The 26,345-nt window shown below is 33.3% G+C and overlaps 1 protein-coding gene and 1 long non-coding RNA gene across 2 annotated transcripts in view; one reads left to right on the top strand and one right to left on the bottom strand.

Annotated features, from left to right (window-relative positions):
* LOC140435580 (uncharacterized) overlaps positions 1–26,345 on the top strand; it is a 334,868-nt gene that overhangs the window by 229,290 nt on the left and 79,233 nt on the right. The gene's annotated exons all lie outside the window — the stretch shown is intronic.
* The window catches only part of LOC140435579 (T-box transcription factor T-like), an 87,524-nt gene that overhangs the window by 548 nt on the left and 60,631 nt on the right, over positions 1–26,345 (bottom strand). The window contains exons 3-5 of the mRNA XM_072524327.1: positions 21,575–21,803; positions 11,017–11,320; positions 10,400–10,555 (exon numbers count right to left, since the gene is read on the bottom strand). Of these exons, the coding sequence (XP_072380428.1) occupies positions 10,400–10,555; positions 11,017–11,320; positions 21,575–21,803 (689 nt within the window). The remainder of the gene's footprint in view (positions 1–10,399; positions 10,556–11,016; positions 11,321–21,574; positions 21,804–26,345) is intronic.

Raw genomic sequence — 26,345 nt, 5'->3', positions numbered from 1 at the left:
AATAACTAATAAAAGTAACATTGGTAAAGTCACTATTGGACAACAAAGAGCTATATATACATTACAATTCTTTGTTAACCAGATATTACTGGCATAGAAAAAAGATGGCTGGGAATATATAGAAAGGTACCTAATTAGTAGAGGAATGCTAAAAGGCAGGACTAACAATTTTAACTAAAACAAATTATCTGAATATATGTGAAGAGACAATAAAGCTAATTTAAAAGAGGATATGAGGAGAATAAGGGGATGTAAAAATAATAGTTATCTTGGAGAAAAATTAGTAAAGAGGGAACCGACAACGAGGGAATTAAAGAAAGAATATTCCAAGGATTCAAAGTTCTAAGCAGATTAAAAATATATGCTGGCACAAAGATATCGGAAAAGGAAGGAAAATGAATATCTACAGTACGTACTTATTTTGGTGTTCTTTTTAGAATGATTTATACTTTAATAAAAGCTAATATAATAGGCTGTTCAATAAGTTTTGCGGTTCAATAAGAAAAACACAATTTCATGATTTAAAATACACTTTATATTATTCAGTATAGTATTTCTGAACATCAATATACTTGTTCCAATGAGATTCCAATTTATGAATTTTATCCCTGAAGTGAGAATCTGGAAGGGCTACAAAATACGCTTTCCAGCTGTTATCACCTCATCATTTGATTAAATACGCTTTCCACGCATGAATTTTTTCAGGTGTTAAAACAAAAGAAAGTCACTAGTGGCCAAATCTGGTGAATAAGTTGGATGCTTTAATTCGAACTTTAATTAATGGATTTTAGTCATTGTTCTGATGAAAAAAGATTTTTTTCTTCTGCAAATCGGTTCTTTTTTTTAGGTATTGAAGCAGATGGAAGTCGTTAGACCAAAGGCCAAATCTGGTGAACAAGTTGGATACTCCAACAATTCGAACTGGAATTCATGGATTTTTTCTTCTGCAAACAGGTTGATGATGATGATGAATCGATCCAAATCTGATCCGTAGTGATGAATAATTGTTGCACAGAATCTACTTTTTTCTTTCGAAAACGCTCTAAATGTTGCTGAGAATGTCACATTCGAATGTATTTTTGTTCCATTGTTAGCGAATGCGGCACCCATTGTGAATACAGCTTTCTGATAACCAATGCTTCAGTAAAATATTGCTTATACTATCCAATCAGATGCCCAGGGCTTCTACTAAATCTCTTTTCAATCTCTGGACGATTTTCCAATACGATATCCTGTATTTCTTCTACGATTTCTGGTGCTGTTGCTGTTTTTGGACGTCCTTGACGTCAATCGACTTCAAGGCTTGTACGATCAAGTTTAAATTAAGCAACCCATCTTTCTACAGTACTAATTGAAGACGAATAGTTGTTAAACCTTTCAAAAATAAAAATTTAATCACTGTACGGTACTTGATTTTTTCCATTGTAAGAAAATACTACGATATGTGGGTACTAAATGGCTTGTAAATAAAGAATAAATTGACAGATTGAAATGAAGCTTCACCTACGTTTATATAAAGAGTATACCAAGAGTACACTAAACATCCTGTTAAGTTTACTATGCTTAACATTAAAAAGTCGATGGGGCCACTTTGGTCCCTTTTGCGATTTTAAGTTATTGTGTAGCATTTTTAAAATTCCTCAGTATGTATTGAAATCCCCTTGTATTTGCTGAAGCAACGAAGAATAATTTTAGTGTATTTCATTTCCTATTCGTACGTATTAAAACACCGAATTCTTTCAATTCATCTTAGCGTCACCGATGTAGAAAATAAACAATTTTAGAGTTTGTTTATTATTTCACAGATGGTTATTTCCTCGGTATTCTTTGATTGTAAAGCTGCTCGATACTGCGTTTTAAATAAATATTCCCATTTAGTGTTTTGTTTATACTAAATTAAGCGAATTAATTTAAAAGATAATTGCTTACTCTCGCTGAGGCGTTGACAGCTGCTTCTAGCGTTTGTTCAAATTGTTCGTCAAATTTGAAATGTTTCTTTGTTTTTCGTTTTATATTATGGAATATTAGTAGCTTTGCAGTTAATTGTGCAACCTAATAATAAAATTGTAATTCCTAAACCATTTTGTTTATTTCTCTTAACTAACTCTCTAACCCCTTTTTTGAGTTTTAAATTGCTAGAGGTCCTTCCTATTGTTTCGTTTGTCCATTTGTCCCAGTAGATTCATGTAAGTACCCCTTTGTTTCATTTTTGTAGTTGCCCCAATCCAACCCCCTTGCCATTCAACTTATCCACGACCCAGCTACTCCAAATAAACGCTGAGTGCCGTTCGCATAAGTTTCGTTTATTTTGCTTGCCCTATCTATTTCGCCACCCCAGTAATTTCTGTCCCCAATTCTCAACCCCCATAGTAATACCCTATGTGGTAGGCAAAATATTACGTTACAATTGTAATTTTTTTATTTGAGACAATAATAATTTCATATTTTATAACTTAATATTTTTATACAAAGCCTTATTTAACACATTTATGTACGTTATTTGTTCCTATAAGGTCTTTTGTTACATTGTGTTTGTTCCTTCAAAGTTTTTGTTTATCCTGCGCTTTATTAGATTCTGCTGATTCTCGTTTCTGGAATATTGAAACATTCGTTCATTTGTGAAAATTCAATACGACTGTAAAGATGTCTCGACATGGACTATCAGAACTTAAGCTTTTTAAAGAAATGCGGAAAATAGAAGAAGATTTTTTGGGAGGCGAATCTGAGTTTGAAGAAAATAATGAGTCAGACGATGAAGAATACGTACCACTACAAAATAGTGATTCAAGTGACACGGATGCTTCCGATCAGTTAAAAAGTTTTATTGTACAATAGTCATTATTTTTTGTCAACACTGCTTCTAGTTCTCAACTACATGATTCAGTTAATATTATTATGAATCCAAGTGCATCTTAGCCAAGTAGCAAGACCAGCAAAAGCTATTTCCATCGGAGACAGTAAACAATCGGCGACGGCGAACCATCAAAAGACAAAACAATATGGAAAGTTATTGGTTCTGGAGAACCTGGTAAGAATATGATTTTTAGTTTCTACATGTACATTGAATTTTTACTGTCATTATAGGACTCTCACCTCAATATTTGTCGAGAGGAATCAGGTCCTACTTAGTATGCAAAAAACGTTAAGAAAACTTGTCTGGTAAGTGCTTGGCATCACATAATCAACGAGAGCATGTTGCGTCATATACAAAAATGCATTATTACAGAAGCACGTAGATGTTTGAAAAATGACACATGGACTGTAACTTTAAAAGAACTGGAGGCTGCCCTTGCTGTTATGTACGCAAGAGGAGTCTACGGCGCCAAATTTTTCACAACCAACAACTTGTGGTCAAGAGTATGGGGTCCTCAGTTTTTTAGGCAAACTATGTCACGGGACATATCCAAGGATATTATAAAATATTTCAGATTTGACGTAAAGCAAATGCGATCTGAACGATTAAAACCGACAAATTTGCTCTACCCTCTGCGGTTTAGAATGGATTTATAGAAAATAGTGGTGCATGTTACAAACCGACAATGAACCTCACTGTGGACGAACAACTACTGTCCTCTAAAGCCATGTGCCCATTCACACAGTACATATCAAATATGCCGGATAAGTTTGGCAAAAAAATTTGGCTTTTGGCTTGCGTGAAATTAAAATATATTGTAAATGGTTACCCTTATACTGGTACTGATCATCTACGCAATAAAGCTACAAGGGTTGGTGATCACGTTGTCTTGCGGATAATGGAAAATCAACAGGAAAAGGACAAAAATGTTAAGACAGATAATTACTTTACGTCTTGGCCAAGGCATTGTAAAAGAAATCAACAAGTCTTGTTGGTACTTTGAATAGCAACAGAAATGAAGTTCCTCTAAGCCTAAAGTGTAAAAATAGAGAATTGTATGTTATCCATATATTCCAAAACGACGAAAAAATAACACTTACTGCATACCAAGGAAAGAGTTACAAACATGTGCTTTTGTTGAGCTCCTTACATCAATCAGTGGATATTGCTGTCGATGGAAAAAATCTTCTTGGGAACAGTAAGTTTTTATATGGGGTTGATGTAGTGGACCAAATGGCGCGTCTTTATACTACAAAAGTTGTTTCAAGACGATGACCAATGCGCGTGTTTTATAAAATTCTCGACTTAGGAGCAAAAATGCATGGATCATATATAAAGAAGTAACCAGAAGCAGACTCAGTCATCGTAAGTTTATTCTTCAGCTATGTGAAGAATTACAGCTCCATACATTGGCTCCCGAAATCTGGTACTACAACCAGCAACACCGGTTTTACCAATAACCAACACTGGTACTATCCAAAAACGAAAAAAATGTCTGTTAAAAATATTTTGTAAAGGGAATCATACTTCAAATCAGTGACACGGATGTAACAAGGCAATGTGTGTCAAATGCCCAAAAACTACAAACTGTATGGTGTTCCAAACGTTTAAACAATAAAAATAATAATAAAATCAGATTCTATCGTCTAGAGTTGATCTAATTTATTTAAACTGGTTTTTTATCGATTTAAAAACTTGGAGCAAAAATGATCTCTTCAGACTTTCTAGGTAGGTATGCTAAGCCAGAGTTTCTAGTGATAATTTTATCTATATTTTTCATTTCTTGTATCCATAGGTCATGGATACTAGAAATACTAAGAAGTCACCAGAAGGTGACCTCCCAGAAGAGTTCATTCTGGAAAGAGCGAATGGCGAGGATACCAGTGGACCAAGCCCCTTAGATTCTTCCCAGCGACAAATCAAGAATATGTATTGATTATATCAAATAGTGAAATATAAAGGTTATGTAGAAAAATTAAAAATAAAGAAGGTTAGGTCTTTGCGGCTAGTGTTTTGTAATGATGTATGTTTTTGAGGGTTATAGACAGTTTCTGGAATTATTTCTTATTGACGTTTCATCTACAAATATGGCTGACATTATTAAATACCATATGACAACGATTGTAACTGTCGTCTGCCCACTAATGCTATTGGTCGAATATTTGCGATATTAGAGCCTTCGTTTCCCGAGCTCCCGATTTCTGTAGGTTGGTCCGAATCGCTTTTTGAAAAAGAAATATGGAAAATGATTAGAGGACAAAGAAAAGAGATGAACGAACTAATAAAAACTAAACACATTCAGAAGGAAATATGGGGTAGACTACTTTCGATCTCTATTTGCTAAAGTTGACGATAATGAACCACCAACGCCAGAGGTGACGACAAACGAAGAAATAAATATTGAGGAGGAAGAGGTAAAGGAAGCATTAAGGAAATTAAAATATAAAAAATCACCAGGAGAGGACAGAATACCGAACGAACTCCTAAAGTACGGAGCACCATATCTGACCAATTAACTATTAAAAAACTAATCCAAAAAATAATAGAACAAAACAGAATTCCTCAAGAATGGAGATCAAACATCCGAATACCTTTCTTCAAATAGGGAGACAAATCGGACCCGGAAAATTACAGAGAAATTAAGTTATTAAACATAACACTAAAATTAACAACCAAAGTGATAACAAACAAACTCTGAATGAAATTATAACACTAGCAGAAGAACAACAAGGTTTTAGGTCAGGTAGATCATGCACCGACGCTATATTTATAATGAAGCAAGTGCAAGAGAAATCGTTAGAATACAACAAATCGGCATATCTATGCTTCGTGGACCTTAAGAAGGCATTTGACCGGGTCAAATTAAAGGACGTTATCCACTTATTGTACGCAAGAGAGATACCTCTAGGAATAATCAAAACGATCGAAAATATCTACCATAACAACACAATAAAAGTAAAAGTGGGAGAAGAACTAACGGACCGTAGTGAAGCTGGCAATGGAATAAGACAGGGAGATTCCCTGAGTCCTCTATCGTTCAACCTAATTATGGATGAACTAATAAAAAAAATAAGAACTAAAAAAGGATACCAAATGGAAGAAAAACAATTTAAAACATTCTGCTATGCAGACGACGCAATACTACTCTCTCAAAGCGAACAGGATTTACAACATATGCTGCACCAATTTAATATAACCAAAAAATTTAACATGTTAATTTCCTCAAAAAAAGGAAGCTCGAAACTGAAGTGGAAGATCAAGTGAATAGAGCAAACAGAGCCGCAGGCTGCCTGAATGAAACAATATGAAGAAATAAAAATATTGGGAAAAAAATGAAAGGCAGAATATACAAAACAGTTATCACACCAATAACACACGTGACAGAAACACTACCTGACACAGACAGGACAAAGAGGATGTTAGAAACAGTAGAGATAAAAACAATTAGAAAAATTGATGGCAAGACACTATGGGACAGAGTTAGAAGTACATATATACGACGTAGATGCAAGGTAAAGAACATCAAGAACTGGGTAACAAATAGAAGAGTAGAATGGAACGATCATATAAGCCGAATGACAACAAATAGGCTAGTAACAGACGGCAAGAAACGGTTCGTCAATAGGAAGTCGATCAGTAGGAAGACCACGAAAACGATGAAACGACAACTTACTGGAGGCACATTGAAAAACAGACAGAGACATGTCTACATAAAAAGAAGAAGAAGCCCCATATCTACGTCACTTGCGAACTAGAAATTCTCAGCCTTATTTTAGAATATAAGATTTTTATACCTAATTCAATATAATAAAATATTTAAAAGAATTCTGGATTTTTTAATAAATCTCTTGGCGTTTAATTCTGCATATAAAGTATTTTTTTGTGGACTTAAAAATACCATACATTAGTAGAATATTGATAAATCGAGAATACAATGACGACTGTGTTGTGGTATGATTACTAGTAAAAACACAAACAAAACCACTAAAGATATTGATATAAAGTACATCAGATTTCCAGAAAACGAAGACTTCAAAGATACTGGCTACATGCTGGTATAATTAAATAAATGCTGGTCAGTATAATATATTCTGTATTTGAAAGATTCATGGTATGTCAATATATATTAGCTGTTCTCTATTTTCATAATGAACTGAATTACCTTCCATATAACTTCATGTCACAAAAAAACTATGATAGGCCAGAGAATGAAGCATTTTGGCTTGCAATTTTTTCGTCCAGCATGGATTTACTTTTCACAGAAGGTACGGAATAGCCCAAGGATTATTTTCTATATTATGAAGCTGTACGCTAAAACCTTGGCGGTGGGAATTTTTCATTACATTTTAACCATGGAAATTGATGGAAAAAGTAATTCTGAGAAAAAACTGATTTTTAACGTTTTAAACGAAAAAAACGTCTTCTTCGTAAAACTAATATTTTTCGAGTTATTCGCGATTGAAAGTAATAGTTTTTCATTGAAAAATCGACTTTTTTGAAGGGTTTTTGAGAATAACTCGAAAAATATGCATTTCATCAAAAAAACTATAGATATCAAAATTGTATCTTTTAGAAACACAAACAAAATCCTTATTTTTATAATTTTTCTACCACTAATACAAACCGAGATACGCCATGTTAAAGGTTAGCTTTTTTCGTCAAATGCATAATTTGAAATATTCAAAGTTAAACAACGGGAAAACTTTGCATTTTTCGAGGAAAACTTACAGAATCGTTTTTCAAGTATACAATTGGACCTTTAAAAAAGGTGTTTAGCATAAACATTGAGCGACTTATGATTAAAATAAGGTCGGTACCTACTTTTTTCTACGAAAAAATCAGTGAAAACAACCCCCTAACTACGTCCCTAATTAAAATTGATCTTCACCCTTCGGTAATTATTTTTATACATATAATATACGTATAAAATACACCAAAGAAATTTGACATTTTTAAAAGGCTTAATTTTAGAAAAAAATTAGTTTAACGATAAATTAATACTTTGCAATTCCGTTTCTTTCACCTATTTCTTCAAAATATCTCCGAAAATACTGGAGATCTGAAAAAAATGATAGAGTACTAAATTGTAGCTTTTTTAATAAATACAATTTCTTTTTGCATAGATTTTCTTTACAGTAAATATTTAGCGGGGTATAGCTGTTTAAAACCTCTATTTACGAGCAAACACCCCATTATTCGAGTTTTTAAACTCACCTCACTTAAAAACTAAGGGATCTTACAGAATTTAATTTACATATTCTTACACCTCTTTAAAAACCCCTACAAAATCATTTTGTGACAATACTTTCTACCACCAAAAAATGAAGTAGCATTTTTGAAAAAACTTTTTATCACCAAAAACGAGAGTAATGAGCAAAAATGTCTTGAAATTGTTTTTAAAGGTAATTCGCAATAGAATACATAAGAAATTAGATGAAGGCATAAGTAATACACAAATGGGATTTAGAAAAGGACTGGGAACACGAGATGCACTGTTTGCAGTAAGTGTTCTTTCGCAGAGATGCTTAGATATAAATCAGGAAGTATACGCCTGTTTCATTGATTTTGAGAAGGCATTTGACAGAGTGCAGCATAATCGACTTAAAGAAATTTAATCAAATAAAAACATAGACAGTAGAGACATTAGAATCATATGTAACCTTTATTGGAACCAAACAGCAAAAGTGAAAGTTGAAAATGAACTGATCGAGTATATCCAGATTCGCCGTGGGGTCCGCCAAGGGTGTATTTTATTACCCTTGTTATTCAATTTATACAGTGAAGCCATCTCAGAATTAGCGCTTGCCGAGGCCAGTGAAGGCCTTATAATAAACGGTGAGCTACTTAATAACATAAGATATGCTGACGAAACCGTCCTTCTGACAGGAACACTAAAAAAACTGCAACACCTAAATATATAATGCAATGATTATGGACTAAAAATAAATTTGAAGAAAACCAAGTTCATGGTATTTACAAAAGCACAAAACATCAAAGTATTAGTACTAAAGTAAATTTAGTACTAAATAATACAGAAATTGAACAAATATCTTCGTACAAATACCTTGGAGTATGGATCACAGAAGATACTGATCAGACAAAAGAAATAAGATGCCGCATTGAAATTGCACGATCAACTTAGAATGAGAAAACTTTTTTGTAATCGCGATATCAATATATCGCTTCGAATAAGAATGCTTCGATGTTATATTTTCTCTACCCTTTTTTATGGGGTTGAAGCTTCCACACTTAAAAAATCCAACATTAAAAACCTAGAAGCATTCGAAATGTCTTGTTACCGACGTATTTTGAAAATATCATGGATAGATCGCAAAACAAACGAACAAATTCTCGAACAACTAGGAAAACAATACGAAGTTTTAAATTCCATAAAAATCAGGAAATTGGAATACTTGGGACACATCATGAAAGGTGAAAAATACGAACTACTAAGGAATATAATGCAGGGTAAAATCAAAGGCAGAAGAAGCGTAGAAAGACGTAAAATCTCGTGACTACGCAATCTCCGTGAATGGTTTGGATGCAGTTCAATTGAACTATTCAGGCGCGTAACCAACAAAATTATAATTGCCTGAATGATTTCCAATCTCCGATAGGAGCGGAACTTGAAGAAGAAGAAGAATGTATATAATACCAAAGAACCGATGTTTCGGTAGAATACGTTATAATATGTTCCACTTTTTCCATTCAAATCGAAAAGCACAAAAGAAGAAACATCTGGTCATGTGTCTGCGTGTGTGAGTGTAAAGTTCGTTGATTCCTCGTCAGTGTGTTCTACAGTTCGAAAGAAATAGCAATGTTATTAAGAGTGGTTTTTAAGTGGTGGAGTGGTGGTTTAATAAAACAATCAATATTTAACCAATCAAAACCCAATTTTGCCCATATTAAGGTTTACATTGTTTTTGTATTATTTTTGACAATAAGGGGTAGTTTACACACCTAAAAATTATCAACGCCCTTGAGCGCATGATATAGAATTAATAAAGTACATGGTGAGATGATCCCAATCCCAAATTTTTATGCAAATCGATGCAAGCCAAAATCACTCTTTTAGCATAAATAACTTTTTTATATATAGCTCCAACAATATTATATCCAAAGCATAAAACAATCATTATTTAACTAATAAAAAAGAAATGTTGACCATATTAAAGTTTAAACTGTTCATTTTATAATTTTTTACAATAAGGGATAGTTTTCACTCTTAAAAAAATCAAAATCGTACAACGGCCCAATAAAGAAAATGAACTTGAGGATGAAAGGAGCTTAATCCCAAATTATTTTTGTACAAATCGATTCTGGACGAAAAAATTGCGATATTTTTGAAACTGTAGTTTTCTATTTTGTTCTAATATAGTATGAACAAAACATATGTCGAAATTAATCATTCCAATATACATTTGATGAGTTTCCAAATACATTTCAATAATGCACATTCTGCACTATTCTTCTGACAAGACAGTGGGTTATAATATATTTTTTTATAAATTATAAATAACTCTGAGATATCCATATTTCTCTTACCATGCGAGGGTGGTGACACTGATGCTGATTTTTGCCTTTGTATTGTGTATGGTGCTGATTTTTGTCTTTTTAATGTTGGACTTGATCTGAACTGGCATGCAGACATTTGAGATGCTGGTGCGTACATTGGTTGATGCGGAAGGAACCAAGAACCATCTGAAAAAATATGATTTTATTTAAAGTGGTGGGTTAATGTTAACTTAATTTTATGTTAAATCATAATGCAAATGTAACTGAGGATGTCATTACATCCAGGGTGTCGTGCTCTGTGACGTTAGATGCCTAAAAAAGATTTTCTCATTGTTGGGAAATTTATTAACAACCGCTATAAATGGTGTTACCGCTAGTAGTTTTAAAATTAAATGGATTGGACTATAATGAGAAAGATAATACTCTACTAAAATAACGTTTTATTCATCTAGGAGACCCATAATGGTAAAATCTTTAATAGTAACATGATTTCAAGACGGGAACTAATAAATTAATTAAACATGTATCATAAATAAAACTTGTTAGACCAATTCCTCAGCACTCCAGATTTTTGTAGGTACATACGATTTTTTTTGGCAGTGAATACAATTAAAAAAGCAAAAAAGGAAATAGTATATTATACTTACATTGAGAATACTGACTTTGTTGCTGTCCATAGCTGCTTGAAAATTCCCTTTGACTATATAAGTTATCAGGTCTTTCTTTCGCGTCGAGAAAGGCTTTAGCGAAGGGATTGTATTTGATTTTCAGAGACGTTACTTCTTCATTTTGGTAGGCAGTTACGGCGATGAACTGTGTCTCGGGAAAAGGGAATGTCAAGACTCTTCTGGGCTCGGTGCCGACTCGGACTAGATGGACTCTGGGTTCATATTTGTGAAGGGAGTTAAGCATTATTTGACCGTTTCCATTGGATTTATTCGTGAGTTTTACCTAGAATTGTATACATATTTATAGGAGTATTTTTTATAGTAGAGATGTGGTCAATGTTAAATAATACGATAAAAATAAAAAAAAGGTTACAAAATATACAATATATAAAATAAGAATATAATATGTCAGGAAATAAATAACGACAAGGCTCCTGTCACAGCAGATTCAATTACTATGCTGACTACTATGTTATAGTGTTTTTTTAATAAGGTATATCCCTTTAAGTTTTTTGCATGTACGTATAACCATAGTTTTTTCTGTACAACACTAAATTTGTACAAGCGAAAATTCTCTACCTAAATATCATGATATGATAATGACCAAAGTAAATTCAAATTTTTAATTTTTTTTAAATAATATTTATTATTAAAATTATTTTTAAATCAAATATTTAACCAGGTCATCGAGACGAAGATTACTTAACTTTTTATAAAAATGTAGGGTTGAAGGTATCTCTTTGTAATGGACATACATGCAAATTAGTATGTCCTTCGAAAGAGTCAAAAATAGCCAATTTACCCTGTATTTAAATAGCTATATATAAGAGCTCACTGGACCGATTTTAACTAACAAGGTCTCAGTTTTTTGTATAATGCCAACTTTTGATGAAACGAGGTACAAAACTGCTAAAGATAAGTTTTATTTTAAAGATCAAGAAGAAAAACAGAAACCTAATATTTTCAATATATTTTCAAACCTAATGATAGGGTCGAAGAGGAGATAGAAAAAATACCCAAAGAAGATGTCATATTTGTACTAGGAGACCTTAATGCCCAGATTGGAAAAGAGGAATTTTTACAACAAATTTCAGGAAAGCATACAATACACGAAAACACGAATGACAATGGGCAAATACTATGTAACCTAGCAACAAGAACAAATTTGTTAATAAGCTCAACAAAATTTGAACACCCTAAAATACATAAGGTAACATGGAGGTCACCAGATCAGAAAACATACAGTCAAATTGATCACATAATGATTAATAAACGAAAACAATCATCAATAAACGATGTAAGAACGTTCAGAGGTGCGTGTGCAGATTCAGACCACTACATGGTCACAGCCACTATAAGACAAAAAGTTAAAATTGAAACAAAACAAAAAACCAACATAAAAAGTGGAATGTCAATAAAATGAGTAATGAAGAAGTAAGAAAAAAATATGAAGAGGCAGTAACAGTTCAAATAAAAGAGAAATATAAAGCAGAAGATATAAACACAGAATGGGAGACGACCAAAAAATCAATAGAAGAAGGTGCAAATATGCAGATAGGTAAAAGTCAGGCTAAAACAAAAAACGGATGGTATAACCAAGAATGTAGAGAAATAACAGGAAAAAAAGTGCAAGCCAGAAATAAATGGATAAGAACAGATAACGAGGAAGACAGAGAAGAATATGAAAAATTAAGAAGGAATGCTAAGAAAGTGATAAGGCAAAATAAAAGAAGATGGGTAGACAAAAAAATGCAGGAAATAGAGCAGGAAAGAACAAAGAGAAATACGAAAAGTTTTTACAAAAAGATTAAAGAACAAAACAAAAAATACAAGGGCAAAACAAACGGAATAAAAAATAGAGAGGGAATAGTGATAATAGAGGACCAAGATTACAAGCAAGTATGGAGAGATTACTACAGAGAGCTCTTGACGGAGGAAACAACAGAAGAAGAAATGCATAACGAGGAGGAAACGGTGCACGAAGAAGAAGCAGATGAAGTAGATGAAGTAGACATCGAAATTTTAAAAGAACCAACATTAGAGGAATTGGATGAAGTAATACAGAGAAGCAAAAATGGAAAAGCCCCTGGTAAAGATGGAATTAATATGGAACTAATAAAATACGGGGGAAGGGAACTGGCACTATTGAAAAATATATGGAAAGAAGAGAAAATGCCAGGGGAATGGGAGGTAGGGCAGATCATAACAGTACATAAAAAGGGAGACCAACAAATCTGTGAAAATTATAGAGGAATAACGTTACTAAATACAGCATATAAAATATTGACATCAATAATAAAAAAGAGGTTATCAAAGATCACAAAGAAGACAGTAGGACAGTACCAATGTGGATTTACAGAAGGAAGATCTACAATAGATGCAATACACACAATAAAACAAATAATGGAAAAAGCAAACGAGTATAAATTAGAATTGGAAATGTTATTCATAGACTTCAAACAGGCATTTGATTCAATTAAAAGGAACGGATTAAGGATAGCACTTAAAAAATTAAAAATTCCACATAAACTCAGAAAATTAATAGAAATGACAATGAGAACTACAAAAATAAGCATAAAGACACAAAGAGGAGAGACAGAGGAATTCAGTATAAATAAAGGGATGAAACAAGGAGATGCCTTATCAACAACGCTATTTAATCTAGCATTAGAATATGTACTACGAAATATAAATAAAGGAAATCTCAGAACAAGAAGTGGTCAAATAATTGCATATGCAGACGATATTGCTATTATTGCAAAGAACAGAAAAATAATGAAAGAAATGCTAGAAGAAATAAGAGAGAAAGGGGAGGTAATGGGGCTAAGATTAAATCAAGAAAAGACAAAAATATTAAGATTGGGGAAAAAACCAATGAAAGAAAAAATCAAAATAGGAAGTTCTGAGTTTGAAGAAGTAGAATACTTCAAATACCTAGGAATCAGTAAATCCGGAGAAAGGAAATCCGAAATAAAAGAAAAAATATTCGCAGCGAATAAAGCTTATTTTGCAAACAAAAGATTACTTAAAAGCAAAACACTGACTAAAAAAAGTAAGATGAGCATTTATAACACCATAATTAGGCCAATATTATTATATGCAGGAGAAACAATGACGATGGTTAAAAAAGATGAAGAAGACTTAAGAATAGCAGAGAGAAAGATTATGAGAACCATACTAGGACCAATCAGAACAGAGCAAAATGAATATAGAAGCAGAACAAATGCAGAAATTAAGAAAGAACTTAAGGAAGACATCGTAACTAAAATAAAGCAATGCAGAGTTAGATGGTTAGGTCACATTTGGCGAGCAGGCGATGAGGCAGGGACACACGCAATGATAGAATGGAATCCAGGAGGAAAAAAGAGAAGGGGAAGACCGAGAACAAAGTGGCTGCAAGAAGTTGAAGAAGACCTCCAAAGGGCAGGAGTCAGAGAATGGAGAGGAAGAACTAGAGACAGGAAAAAATGGAGAGATATTGTCAAGAAGATAAGATAAACAAAAAAAGACTGATCCACTTAAGAAATAGGATCTAGAAAGCATTTGCGGTTTAACCCCACACTGGGGTGTATAGCCATTATATATATATATATATATATATATATATATATATATATATATATATATATATATAATATTTTCAATAAATTATCAATATTTAATCAAACGATTTTTAAGTCATACGTTACAACGTAACTAATCCCGTTTATAACTTCATCCTATTTTTTTAATATCAAAGATGTCTTCTTCTTTAAGTTCCATCTTCTATCGAAGGTTGGAAATCATCATGGCTATGCGGACCCTGTTGACTGCCGCTTTTAATAGTTCTGCACTACTGCATTCAAACCATTTCCTCAAGTTCTTAAGCCTCGATATTCTTCGTCTTCCCACATTTCGCTTTCTTCGAATTTTGCTTTGCATAATAAGCTGCAATAATGAGTATCTTTGCCCTCTCATAACATGGCCCAAGTACTCAAGTTTTCTTCTTTCGATACTCAATATTATTTCAGCTTCATTTACTATTCTTCTAGTACCTTCCGCGTTTAACATTCTTTGAGTCCATGATATTCGTAGGATTCTTCTGTAACACCAAAAATTCAAAAGCGGCCAACTTATTTAGATGCACTTGTTTTAATGTCCATGCTTCCAAGCCATAAAGAAGAGTAGTGGGATACGTAATACCAAAGCATTGTTAGGCGTAGTCCTAACCATATATCCCGACAACAAAAAAACTTTTTAAGTTTAATAAAAGATGCACGTGCTATTTCAATACGTGTCTTAATTTCTTTGTTCCTTAAGTTCTTGTTTATTTTAAATTATGTTCCGCATATGTGTTGTCTTGTTTAAGACGCCTTGTATCCATGATTTTCTTGGGACTAGGGTGATTTCCATTCTTTAGTTTCACTCTTATCGACAAAACAACTGGATTGTAATCGGAAGATATGTCCGCTCCAGGATAAGTTTTTGGATGATATTGTAGAATTTCTATATCTTCTGTTAATGATAATATAATCTATTTGATTTGTGACTATTTTGTTGTTATTGTTTAAAGCGGCGTATGACAGTGTCTTAAGACCAAGTCTTTACAACGCTATCAATGAGTTAGGAATTCCAAAAAAAACTCATATATGTTTGATAAAAGTGACAATGGCGAAGATGCTATCAGCAGTAAAAATTCAAAACGACTCGTCAACCCCATTTGAAATACATAGGGGGTTAAGGCAGGGAGATACGCTAGCGTTTCAGCTTTTTAATGTCGCCTTAGAAAAAGTTGTACGAGACGCTAATTTAGATAGCAGGGGAACAATATTTAATAGATCAGTCAAAATTCTAGCATATTATGCAGACCTGCAGACGACGTGGACATTATAACAAAAACCAGGGCGAAAACTGCGGAAATCGTAACCGAGCTTGTAGCATCAGCAGAACGAACGGGTTACATCAAAATAAAACCAAATTCATAGCGACTAACACAAACACAAGAGCTGAAAATGTTGACGCAGATTTAATCAACAATGACCAAAACTTTGAAGCAGTCAAAGAGTTCATATATCTAGGGACATCGGTTAACCCCAATAATAACACATCTGAGGAAATAAAAAGGCGAATAATAATTGCAAACAGGTGTTATCATGGTCTATCAAACTACGTAGCTAACAAACGTCTGTCTCAAAAAACTCGTATAAGGCTGTATAGAACACTGATAGTCCCCGTTCTCACATATGGATCAGAGGTATGGATGCTAACTAAAACAAATGAATCCACTCTATCGATTTTTGAAAGAAAGGTGCTACGCAAGATATTCGGAGCGGTCTGTGAGAACGGAATATGGAGGCGTAGATATAACTTTGAACTGCAGAATATCTACAAGCATACGTTTAATGGTAAAGATATGATCACTATAATTAAGCGAAACCGCCTGCAGTGGGCAGGACATGTAGCCCGGGCCCCTGAATCGAACATGATAAAAAAGATTCTAACAGCGCAACCCGTGGGAATAAGAAGACGGGGTAGACTAAAGCTGAGGTGGATGGACGGGGTAACACAAGATGCCGAGAAGATCGGAGTCGGCAACTGGAAAATGCAAGCAAGGGACAGAACAGAATGGCGTAGAAAGCTTGAGAAGGTCGAGGCCCTCTAAGGGCTGTAGCACCAAGATGATGACGACATTTAAAGGGTTTTTACCTATGTATTTAGTGGCTTCAAACATGTAAATCCAAATAGCACTGATGATATAATGGTTATTCCGAATACGTTCTGTATTAATATACCTTTTATAAAGAAATTTTTTTTAATAATTTTTTTTAATCTGAGGACACGCCCGCTTGTTAGAAAATGTTACTGTCTCGTAAAATGGGGACTGAACTTACTCTTTCTATTTCCATTAAGTGGAGATAATATGTTTATATTGAAGAGCAAAGAAATATCGAAAGAGATTATACAGTCTAAAAGGTGAGAGAGATTTAGCAAAAAAATGAAAAATATGGACGAATACCTTAGTCAAGGCAGAACAGACAAAAGACTATAATATACTAAATAGTATAAAGGACATTCGGATGCAGTAATTTAAATTTTTAAATAAAGGTTGATGAACTTATAAAATTAAAAATTAAATGAAAATTTTTTTCGACCTAAAGACCGAAATGTCAAGTAAAGTAGTTACCAAAGTATAAAACCAAAATATTTTCTTCATTTAATACAAAAATATTGATTTTACTTTTTACTTCAGTCGTCAGAGACAAAAATGCCACTGAAGCTCTAAAAATCATATGAACAAGAAGAATTTTGCTGAGAATATCAATTTTGGGATTCTAAAAAGATTACCAAGAAAGTTTACCCCTGGCTTTCTTCTAAAACCCCCCGTAAGGAGGAAAACGGAAAAAATTGATTTACCAAGAATCTGTACACCGTAAAAAAGAGGTTTCAAGTAAAAAATGTAGCTTTTTAAACAAAAATGTTTATTATCACTTTTTTGTAGAATGAATCATTGTCTTAGAAACAATGCTTAAAGCCACCAGCGATTTTCAATGTCAGTTACGTGCTCAAAATCAATTTTGAATAAAAATTTTAACAATTCGACGGTAAAAATTCGATATCTTTTGATCAGAGTGTCCTATCTACAAAAGTTCGAATGCGTTTTAAAGGTGAAAAGCGAAGCTTTTATAAACAATTTTTGCGTTTTGCCGCAGTCGAAGTCAGTTTCTATAAAGGCGTTAAATATATAAATGTTTCGCGATTTTTATCATATTTTACGATTCTCATGAGATCAACAAAATTTATCATTTGTATTTAACACTAAATTTATATTAGGATCTAAAATGGAAATTCAATAGCAACCGGTCAATGGAAGATATTTTACTGATCTCATGACAATCGTAAAATGTGGTAAAAATCGCCTTTATACAAGCTAACTACATTTGCGGCAAAATACAAAATTGCACACGAAAGCTGCACTCTTCTCCTTTAAACACATTTTGATTTTTGTCGATAGGACACTTTGATCAAAAGATGTCGATTTTTTACCGTCGAGTTGATACAAATTTTATTAAACATTGATTTTGCTCGCAACTGACATTCAAAATCACCGGTCGCTTCAAGTGTTGTTTCTGAGAGAACCGTTCATTCTACGCAAAAAGTGCTAACAAACATTTTTGTTCAAAGTTGTCTCAGCTACATTTTTTATTTATTTTTTTTTATTTAAAATTAACGTGTCTCGACAGCTTAAGGTCATTGACACGGGTACAGTAGTTTACAACATTATACATATTTTATATAGGTATAGGTACAAGAATTTAATATGAACATTTTTTTTTATAGAAAGGTTAGAACAATAAAGCTTATCACTATGCACTGTTTATATTAGCTGAATTAAACTTGTTTCTTTTAAAAATCTAAGAACACTGTCAAAACGGTTTGGAACACTGAGAACGTCTTTAGATTTCCTTTTAGGCTGTGCTTGTTTCTGGAAGAATCATACTGGCAGCAGTCCACTATCACGTGTTTGATGGAAAGGACGTTATTACAGTAGTGGCATACTGGAGGGTTTTCTGATGCCATAAGGTATCCATGTGTGAGACGTGTATGCCCTATTCGTAGTCGGTGAATAACTGATTTTTCTTTCCTGTTCATAGAGGAGATATTGACGTGAGATAAGTTGGGTTGAACTTCATGCAGCTTAGTTTTTGTTTTACTCCACAGGTCCGCCCATGAGCTGAGGATTTTTTGTTTTATCAATATTTTAAGATCCGTATGGATTTGGACCTCTTGGAAGGCTATGTTAGAAGAACATGCTGCTTTAGCGGCTTGGTCTGCTTTTTCGTTTCCCAATATACCAACATGAGATGGAGTCCAGATCATTATGACTTTTATGTTAGCAGAATATAGTTGGTTACAGATGGTGTGGATTTCCTGGACTAGTGGGTTTTTCGAGAAAATGCATCTTATGGAATAAATCGAGGAAAGAGAATCAGTGCAAATGGCGATTTTTATGCTTTCATTTGAAGTAGGACGGATTGAAGTCTTTAATGCTTGGAGTATTCCATATAATTCTGCGGCATAGATACTACAACTTTTAGGCAATCGCACAGAGCTTATTGTCGTCGTCAGTGTGGACACAGCGGAGCCACAACAGTCTTCATTCTTGGACGCATCGGTGTATAAAATTTCATCAAATTGTGTTAAGTTAAGGATGTTTTGGAAGGATTTTTTAAGGATTAAGTTTGGGGTTTCTGTTTTGTCGAATCTGCATAAATCAGTATTGAATATTGGAAGATTGTGCATCCATGGAGCTGTCTTGGGGGTATAAATAGAAGTAGTATTGGAAATGTTGATGGAATCTAATAAAGGAGATAATATTTGTGGTAATGTGAGAGACTGATTGGAAGCGTTTGCTGGGGGAGGTTCTATGGAATTGATTAGATTTATTACCGGGTTACTTGGGTTTGCTGATATTCTTACAAAGTATGAAAGTAGAAGCTGCTGCCTTCTTAGATGGAGTGGTGGCTCTGAAGATTCAACGCACATACTTTCAGCGGGGCTTGATTTGAAAGCACCGAGGCATAGTCGTAGGGATGTATTTTGAATCGTGTTTAGAGACTTTAGTAGGGAGCTACTAGATGCCATATAAAGAATGCTGCCATAATCTAGCTTAGAGCGAATTAACGCTCTATATATATTTTAAGAAGAGATTCTTCGTCAGCTCTCCAAGAGAAGCTAGCAAAAGATTTAAGTAAATTGATTCTTTGGGTACAGTTTCCTTTAAGTTTCTGAATATGCTGTCTCCAGATAAGCTTTTTATCAAAGGTGATACCAAGAAGTGTCAAATAATTAACTGTTTGTAAACGAAGTCCGTTTAGAGTTATAGAAGGTGGATTAGGTCTATGCTTTTTGGTAAAGTGAATTACTTTGGATTTAGGAGCTGAAAACACAAATCCAGCACGCGTAGACCAGGTGTCTATTTTGTTTATTGTGTTTTGTAGCAAAGTGCTGGTGGTAGCTGTGACTCTGCCTCGGCAGTATAATATAATATCATCAGCATATATCGAGTACCGTCGATCGGATAGCCAAGCGGGCTGGGCGGCTGGCTTCTCCTTCGCTTCAATGCGAGAGATGTCAGTTCAAATCCCCGGCTCGGTGAACAGAAACCAAAAAGGCTAACGCAGTAGTTTAAAATTCTAAAATGAATCTGCGGCTTAGTCTAGAATATGCTGGTATCTGATCGGCCTATGGTGGAGCAGTACGGCAAGAGATAAGGGCTTGCGGCTAGGTGATACTCCTCCATAGATCCCTACCGGAAGGGCGTGGAACGCCTAAATACCGGGTATATATATATATATATATATATATATATATATATATATATATATATATATATATATATATATATATATTATATATATATATATATATATCGAGTACCTAACTGGTGGTTCTATAGATGAGGAAAAGTCATTCATGCTAAGTAAAAATAAGGTAGTGCTTAAGACTGAGCCCTGATGCAAACCCTTGTCCAAAGCGTGTGGTTTTGATAGTTTTCCATTTGTTAATACTCTAAAATATCGACTTGTTAAAAAATTTTTTAAAAATAAATAAATGTTACCAGTTAAATTATATTCCGTTAATTTTCTTAGAATTAGAGGTCTTTGTACAGTGTCGAAGGTACTTTGGATATCTAAAGTTACTGCTATGACTTCGCTTCTATTCGAAAATGCATTAACAATGTCAGTATGTAGTGTGACCAAGTTATCCATTGTACTTCGATTTGATCTGAAACCTGTTTGGAATGGGTCAAGAATATTATTTCTTTCTAGATACCATAGTAAGCGTTTATTGACCATCTTTTCTAACAGTTTACATAGTGAACAAGTGAGAGAAATTGGTCTATATGATTTTAGAAGATTTGGAGATGAGTCATTCTTTTTAATAGGAATTGTAGTTGCTTGTCGCCATAACGTTGGGAACTGGTTTTGAGACCAGATCTTATTATACAACTCTAGCAGTTTGAGATTTGTGTCTGGATGGAGATTTTTTAAGAATATTGATGGGATATTGTCAGGACCGGCTGCTGAGTTTTTCAATGAAGATATGGCTTCGTTTAATTCTAGGAGATTAAAAGGAAGATTCATAGAGCTGATGTTAGAAAATATTTTGGGGCTGGAAATGTTGGTATCTGAGTTATTGGGAAGATTCGGAATATTTGACTTATCTGAAAAGTGAGAGGCAAAGATATCTGCAATATGTTGATCATCGGTAACTGTATGATCCTGCAGCATTTTTTATTTAAAATATTGCAATTATGTTATTTTATATAGCCAACAATTTCTGGGTAAAACTATTTTTTTCCGTTTACCCTCTCCTACGAGGGGTGGTTTTAGGGGGAAGCCGTGGTAAAAGAGGTAAACTTTTTGTTTTGTTTTTTAGAGTGTCAAAATTGATATTCTCAGTAAAATTCATCTTGTTTGTATGATTTTTAGAGGTCAAATCTCTGACGACTGGACTATTTACTATTTTAAAAATATAAAAACAGAACTCTTTTTACCTTTGCGAAAGAAATTGCTTCTTTCATCCAATGTGCCCCAAAATTTGGTGACTCGGGATGTATGTAAATTGGATTAGATGGAGGAACTTCTGCCTTCCCTCCTGGTACCCATTCTCCATTCACGTATTTCCACCTATGCGGATCAATTTGAACAAATTCTAACAGAACTGTGTACATGGCCTTTGGATCGAGACCCCCAGCTGTGACTTTAATTACAGGAAACATTCGTCTGTAAAATAATATTTATTTATTAAGCGGATCAATTAAAATACAATTTCAGAATAAACTATCAGAATTACATAATGATAAATTTTTTAAATATATATTAATACAGCTTAAGCACCATTTATTCAACGTTATTCATTGTAAATATTCTTATTACCAATATACATGTATCTAACTATTATGCCAGAGAGACGTTATGTTTCGCATATTGCATTGACAAATTACACAGGGTTAGTGATAAGTGAAAAAATCTTTTAACAGAGCCATTCTTCTCATTCATTGTGATGGATAATGCTCCATAGCACAGTGTCCTTTTAGAAAAGTAACCTTCGTCTGTTTCAACTAGAATGAAAATTATTACCTGGTTGACAGCAAACAAGATCAAGTATGACACAAATCCCATAAAACCTGAATTATTACAAATTGCAAAAATGAAAAGAAAAGATAATGTATATAATTGATGAGCTATTAGGAGAAAGTGGCTATGAACTGTTGGGACTACCTTCTTATCACTGCGAATTTAATGCTATTGAAATAATTTGGACAAACTGTAAGTCACATTACAATAAGTATGTTGATAGAGATGGACATTCTGATAGTGTTGTTATAAATATGTGGAAAGAGGCATTAAAAAAATATGATCCAATCATAATAGACACTGATAATATGAGTAACTGAGATTCTAACACTGAAGAAATCTTAAATTTATGATTGTATACGATGATAAATACATATTTAAAATAAATTTATTGTTTTTTTTACCCAGCTCAAAAGTTTTCTATTTTTTAATTTATTGTACATAGATTTCTTTATTTAAATTTTGTTGTGTTAATTTTTGTATGTACATTTTTTTTCAATTTAGTTGATGACGTTTATAACCTGCATCTAGCCTTATTATGTTTATTACAGTTTTAGTTATTTTGTATGAATAATACCCGTTACGAGGCTCTTCAATCTGGAATCCATCAATATCAAGTAGTAAAAACAAAATCATTAATTAATTCTGAAAACCATATTTAACACTGAATAAACAAAATGATCAAGATGATATAGCTCTGAGGTAGATTTCTATTCAGTTTCTTTTTAGATCATAACCCATATGTTTGCTTATATGCAATGAAAATACTTTTACTACTTTTAATGGGAATAAGCCATATTTTAAGTTTAAAATAAGTATATGTTTGACGTTTCGATTTTCACTTCGAAAATCAGTTTTCTTTCTCTACAGCACTCTATTTTCCCAGTCATGTTCTCTGAGGTCTCTATCTATCGTAGCAATTCCTATGTATGTTTTCCATTTTGTAGCTGGCATACCTGCCGTCTTTTTTTCCAGAGGGTCCCAGTCTAATATTCTTTTCGACCACCTGTGCTCTGATATTCTTTGTACATGTCCGTACCACTGCAGGGCTCTATTTTCCAACTTTTTTGTAATTGAGCATTCTATTCCATATTTCCTCTGTTCTTATTCTATCCGCTCTGGTAATTTGTAGACATCTTCTCATAAAGTCCACTTCAACTGTTCTTATTTTATTTCGTATTAATGTTGTCAGTGGCCATACTTCTGCTTCATCACTATGCTCTGAAGGATCCTTTTTTTGTTTTCTTTGGTTAGACTACTGTTCCATATCACACCATGGAGTACTTTCGTGCCTTGTTATCTCCATGCTACTTTCATAACAATTCTAACATAGATAAAGGCCAAGGAGAAGTAAACACCATGGATAGCTGCAAAGTACTTAATATCGATCTTCAACCGAAACATAGTATTAATGATGTTCTTACGTCTCCAGATACAAGTCATACAAAAGAACTATTTACTGTACTTTCATCTATATCCAAAGTCAAGAAGATTCAAAGCAAAACGGAAAACGCATTATTAAAAACAACAAAATCATATGACCTTAAGCGTGTTAAAAGTTTTATATATATACATATATATATATCTATGTCTTTCATTTTAATAATTTTATTCTAAAAATAGTTGGTGCTCAACCCTTCAATCAACTTTCTATTTACTAAATAATGCTGTCATATTCTAAATTGCAATTTTCATTTTTAAATAATATTCTTATTTCTGTATTAAGTCCCCATTATGTTCTATGAGATAGAACATAATATAAATTTCTATGCCACACTTCAGTCGAAAAAGTATATCTGTCAGTTGGCAACTCTACTTTGTCATGCCAGTTGCAGAAGTAGGGATAATTCAATAGGAAAGAGATTTTCATCATAAAATTCGTTTATATTGTTAAATATTTTCTGGGGCTAGTACATTTCTAGTTATTCAATTTTTGTAATATCTGTCTTTTTAGAATTTAGTATTTGACTTAACCTAAAACGACACACCACGTTTTATTTTTCAATGTATTATTCCTATATGCAGTTAGTATCTTTAATATAATTTAACTATATTCTCTTAATAATTATTATATTCATTTTATCCTTGCTAATTTGCTATTTGCCATTTAATATTATTATTTTTTCAGTCATCATATAGCAAGGAAATATTAAAAAAACGTATGCAGTTGCTAACACAAGGTTCATTATTCTAGTTTTTTAGGATAATATCAATTTTTGTCCAGATTTTTGGGTGAGGACTTCCCAAACCACATGGTCGACCATTGGGAGTAAGATACTGCAGTAGGTGGCAGCTGCTATGAGAACTGAACATATCCCTTTTGTTTAATACCAATATCAACAACTGGAACTAGCAACCAAAAACTACATTCTGCAGTACTGTCTATCTACTTCAGAAGACTTACATAAGACAACATCAGAAGCCATATATGTATCATTTAAAAATCCTTTTTGTAAAGCTTTAGGAAAGCTTAGCTTTGGTTTTAATTTAATATTAAAATGCCAATTTTATATTTTTTATGTATAATAAATATGATTAGTTAATATCTTGGTTTATTTGTCCTAGCCAAACTTATTTTTCAGATTTACTTCTAAAATAAGATATTCTCACACCTGGCAGACGGAGCTAGACGAGGCCTAACAATTGGCTTCCAACTTTCGGAGGTAGTTTATATTGCTACCCATTGGCACCCATCGTTTCTGATGGGTCGTTCGATGGTTACAAATTATCGTATCGCATTTAATATACTTTAATTAGGCACTAATTTTTCAGCAAATAATATTGTAATTTTTTTAAAATCTATAGGAATATTTTATAAAATTTAATTTAGCAATTCTGTAGCTGCCGCTAATAACCGTTATAGAGAATGCGGCTGTATTTTCTAAAAAAAAAGTAAATAATGAGTTTTATGTCTTATTTATTTTTTTCCTTAAACTTAAAGATTGATTTCTGTTTCTCGAATAATGGTCTTCTTTAAATACATATGCAAATTACTGACGTAACAAGGTAAATGTTTTTATATATTCTTTTTAAACAAACAGTCCTCTCAACATTTCTTAAGTAAATATTTACTACACAAAAACATCCAAGTAAACGATATTTTTTGACTTATTTATAATGCAAAGTTCAGCAATATTAAATTACCTGCTGGGTATAAATACATTCATATATTTAAATATTACAGATTATCCATATATTACCTACATTCATAAGAAAACTGCAAAATTTGGATTCATTTTATCTCTCTTGATAAAAAGGTAAGCTTGTAATAGGCCTCTATTGATGTTCAAATTATGTGAAGTATGTTCTTTTACCATAACTTTATTCATAGTATGTACTACCTTTGAGTATGCATTTGGTAAATCTTTTGAACCTTTTGAACCTTTTTGTGGAAATTCAAAATATTCTAGTGCTTCAAAAAGTTTATCCCTGTTTATTTTATCATACGCCTGGCGGAAATCAATAAGCAACATGTTCAATGCTAAATCGAATTCGTATCAGATAGATGATATTAATTTGTTTTATTATAAAAATTTAATAAATTACTCATCTGTTTCGTTTAAAGCCTGCTCGATATTCTGCGTGTGAAAAGTGATTAAGAGGAGAGGCTGGTTTATGGATGCGACTGGAAGAGTCGGTGTACGAAACTGCAACAGGAAGCTGCGAGTATATAAAATAAAGCAAAGGAAGGGTATATGATCGTCCGGATGGAGAAATTGCAGCTGGTGAGCTGCTATCCCTCTCCCAACATAATGGTGGGTGGATATGAGAGAAAGATGGATAAGATCTTGGAGGAGGTGATGAGTATGAGACGAAACTGCGTGGTACTGGGAGATTTCAACGCAAAAGCTGCTGAGTGGGGTTCCCCCATCACCGATACTCGCGGTAGAATATTATCTGATTGGGTGGGTATTTTGGATTCGGTGGTACCGAACACCGTTCTGGAGCCCACATTCGTGAGGAGAGTTACGGAAAAGCCACTCTTCAGGTCCAGGGTAGAGAATATCTTGGTGCTTTTAATCTTTTTAATACCGTCGTTTATTGGCGGCATGCTGGATGCTTAGTCTACCGTAATGTTGTTAATTTTACAATAGTCGACACAGAAACTTAGAGTGCCATCCTTCTTCTTCAAAATCACTACAGGAATATTGTATGGTAATTTACTTGGTCGGATGACACTAGCCCACC

The sequence above is a fragment of the Diabrotica undecimpunctata genome, chromosome 3 (assembly GCF_040954645.1).
Source record: "Diabrotica undecimpunctata isolate CICGRU chromosome 3, icDiaUnde3, whole genome shotgun sequence".
NCBI classification, from domain to species: Eukaryota; Metazoa; Arthropoda; class Insecta; order Coleoptera; family Chrysomelidae; genus Diabrotica; species Diabrotica undecimpunctata.
This window is presented reverse-complemented; position numbering and strand designations above follow the sequence as displayed.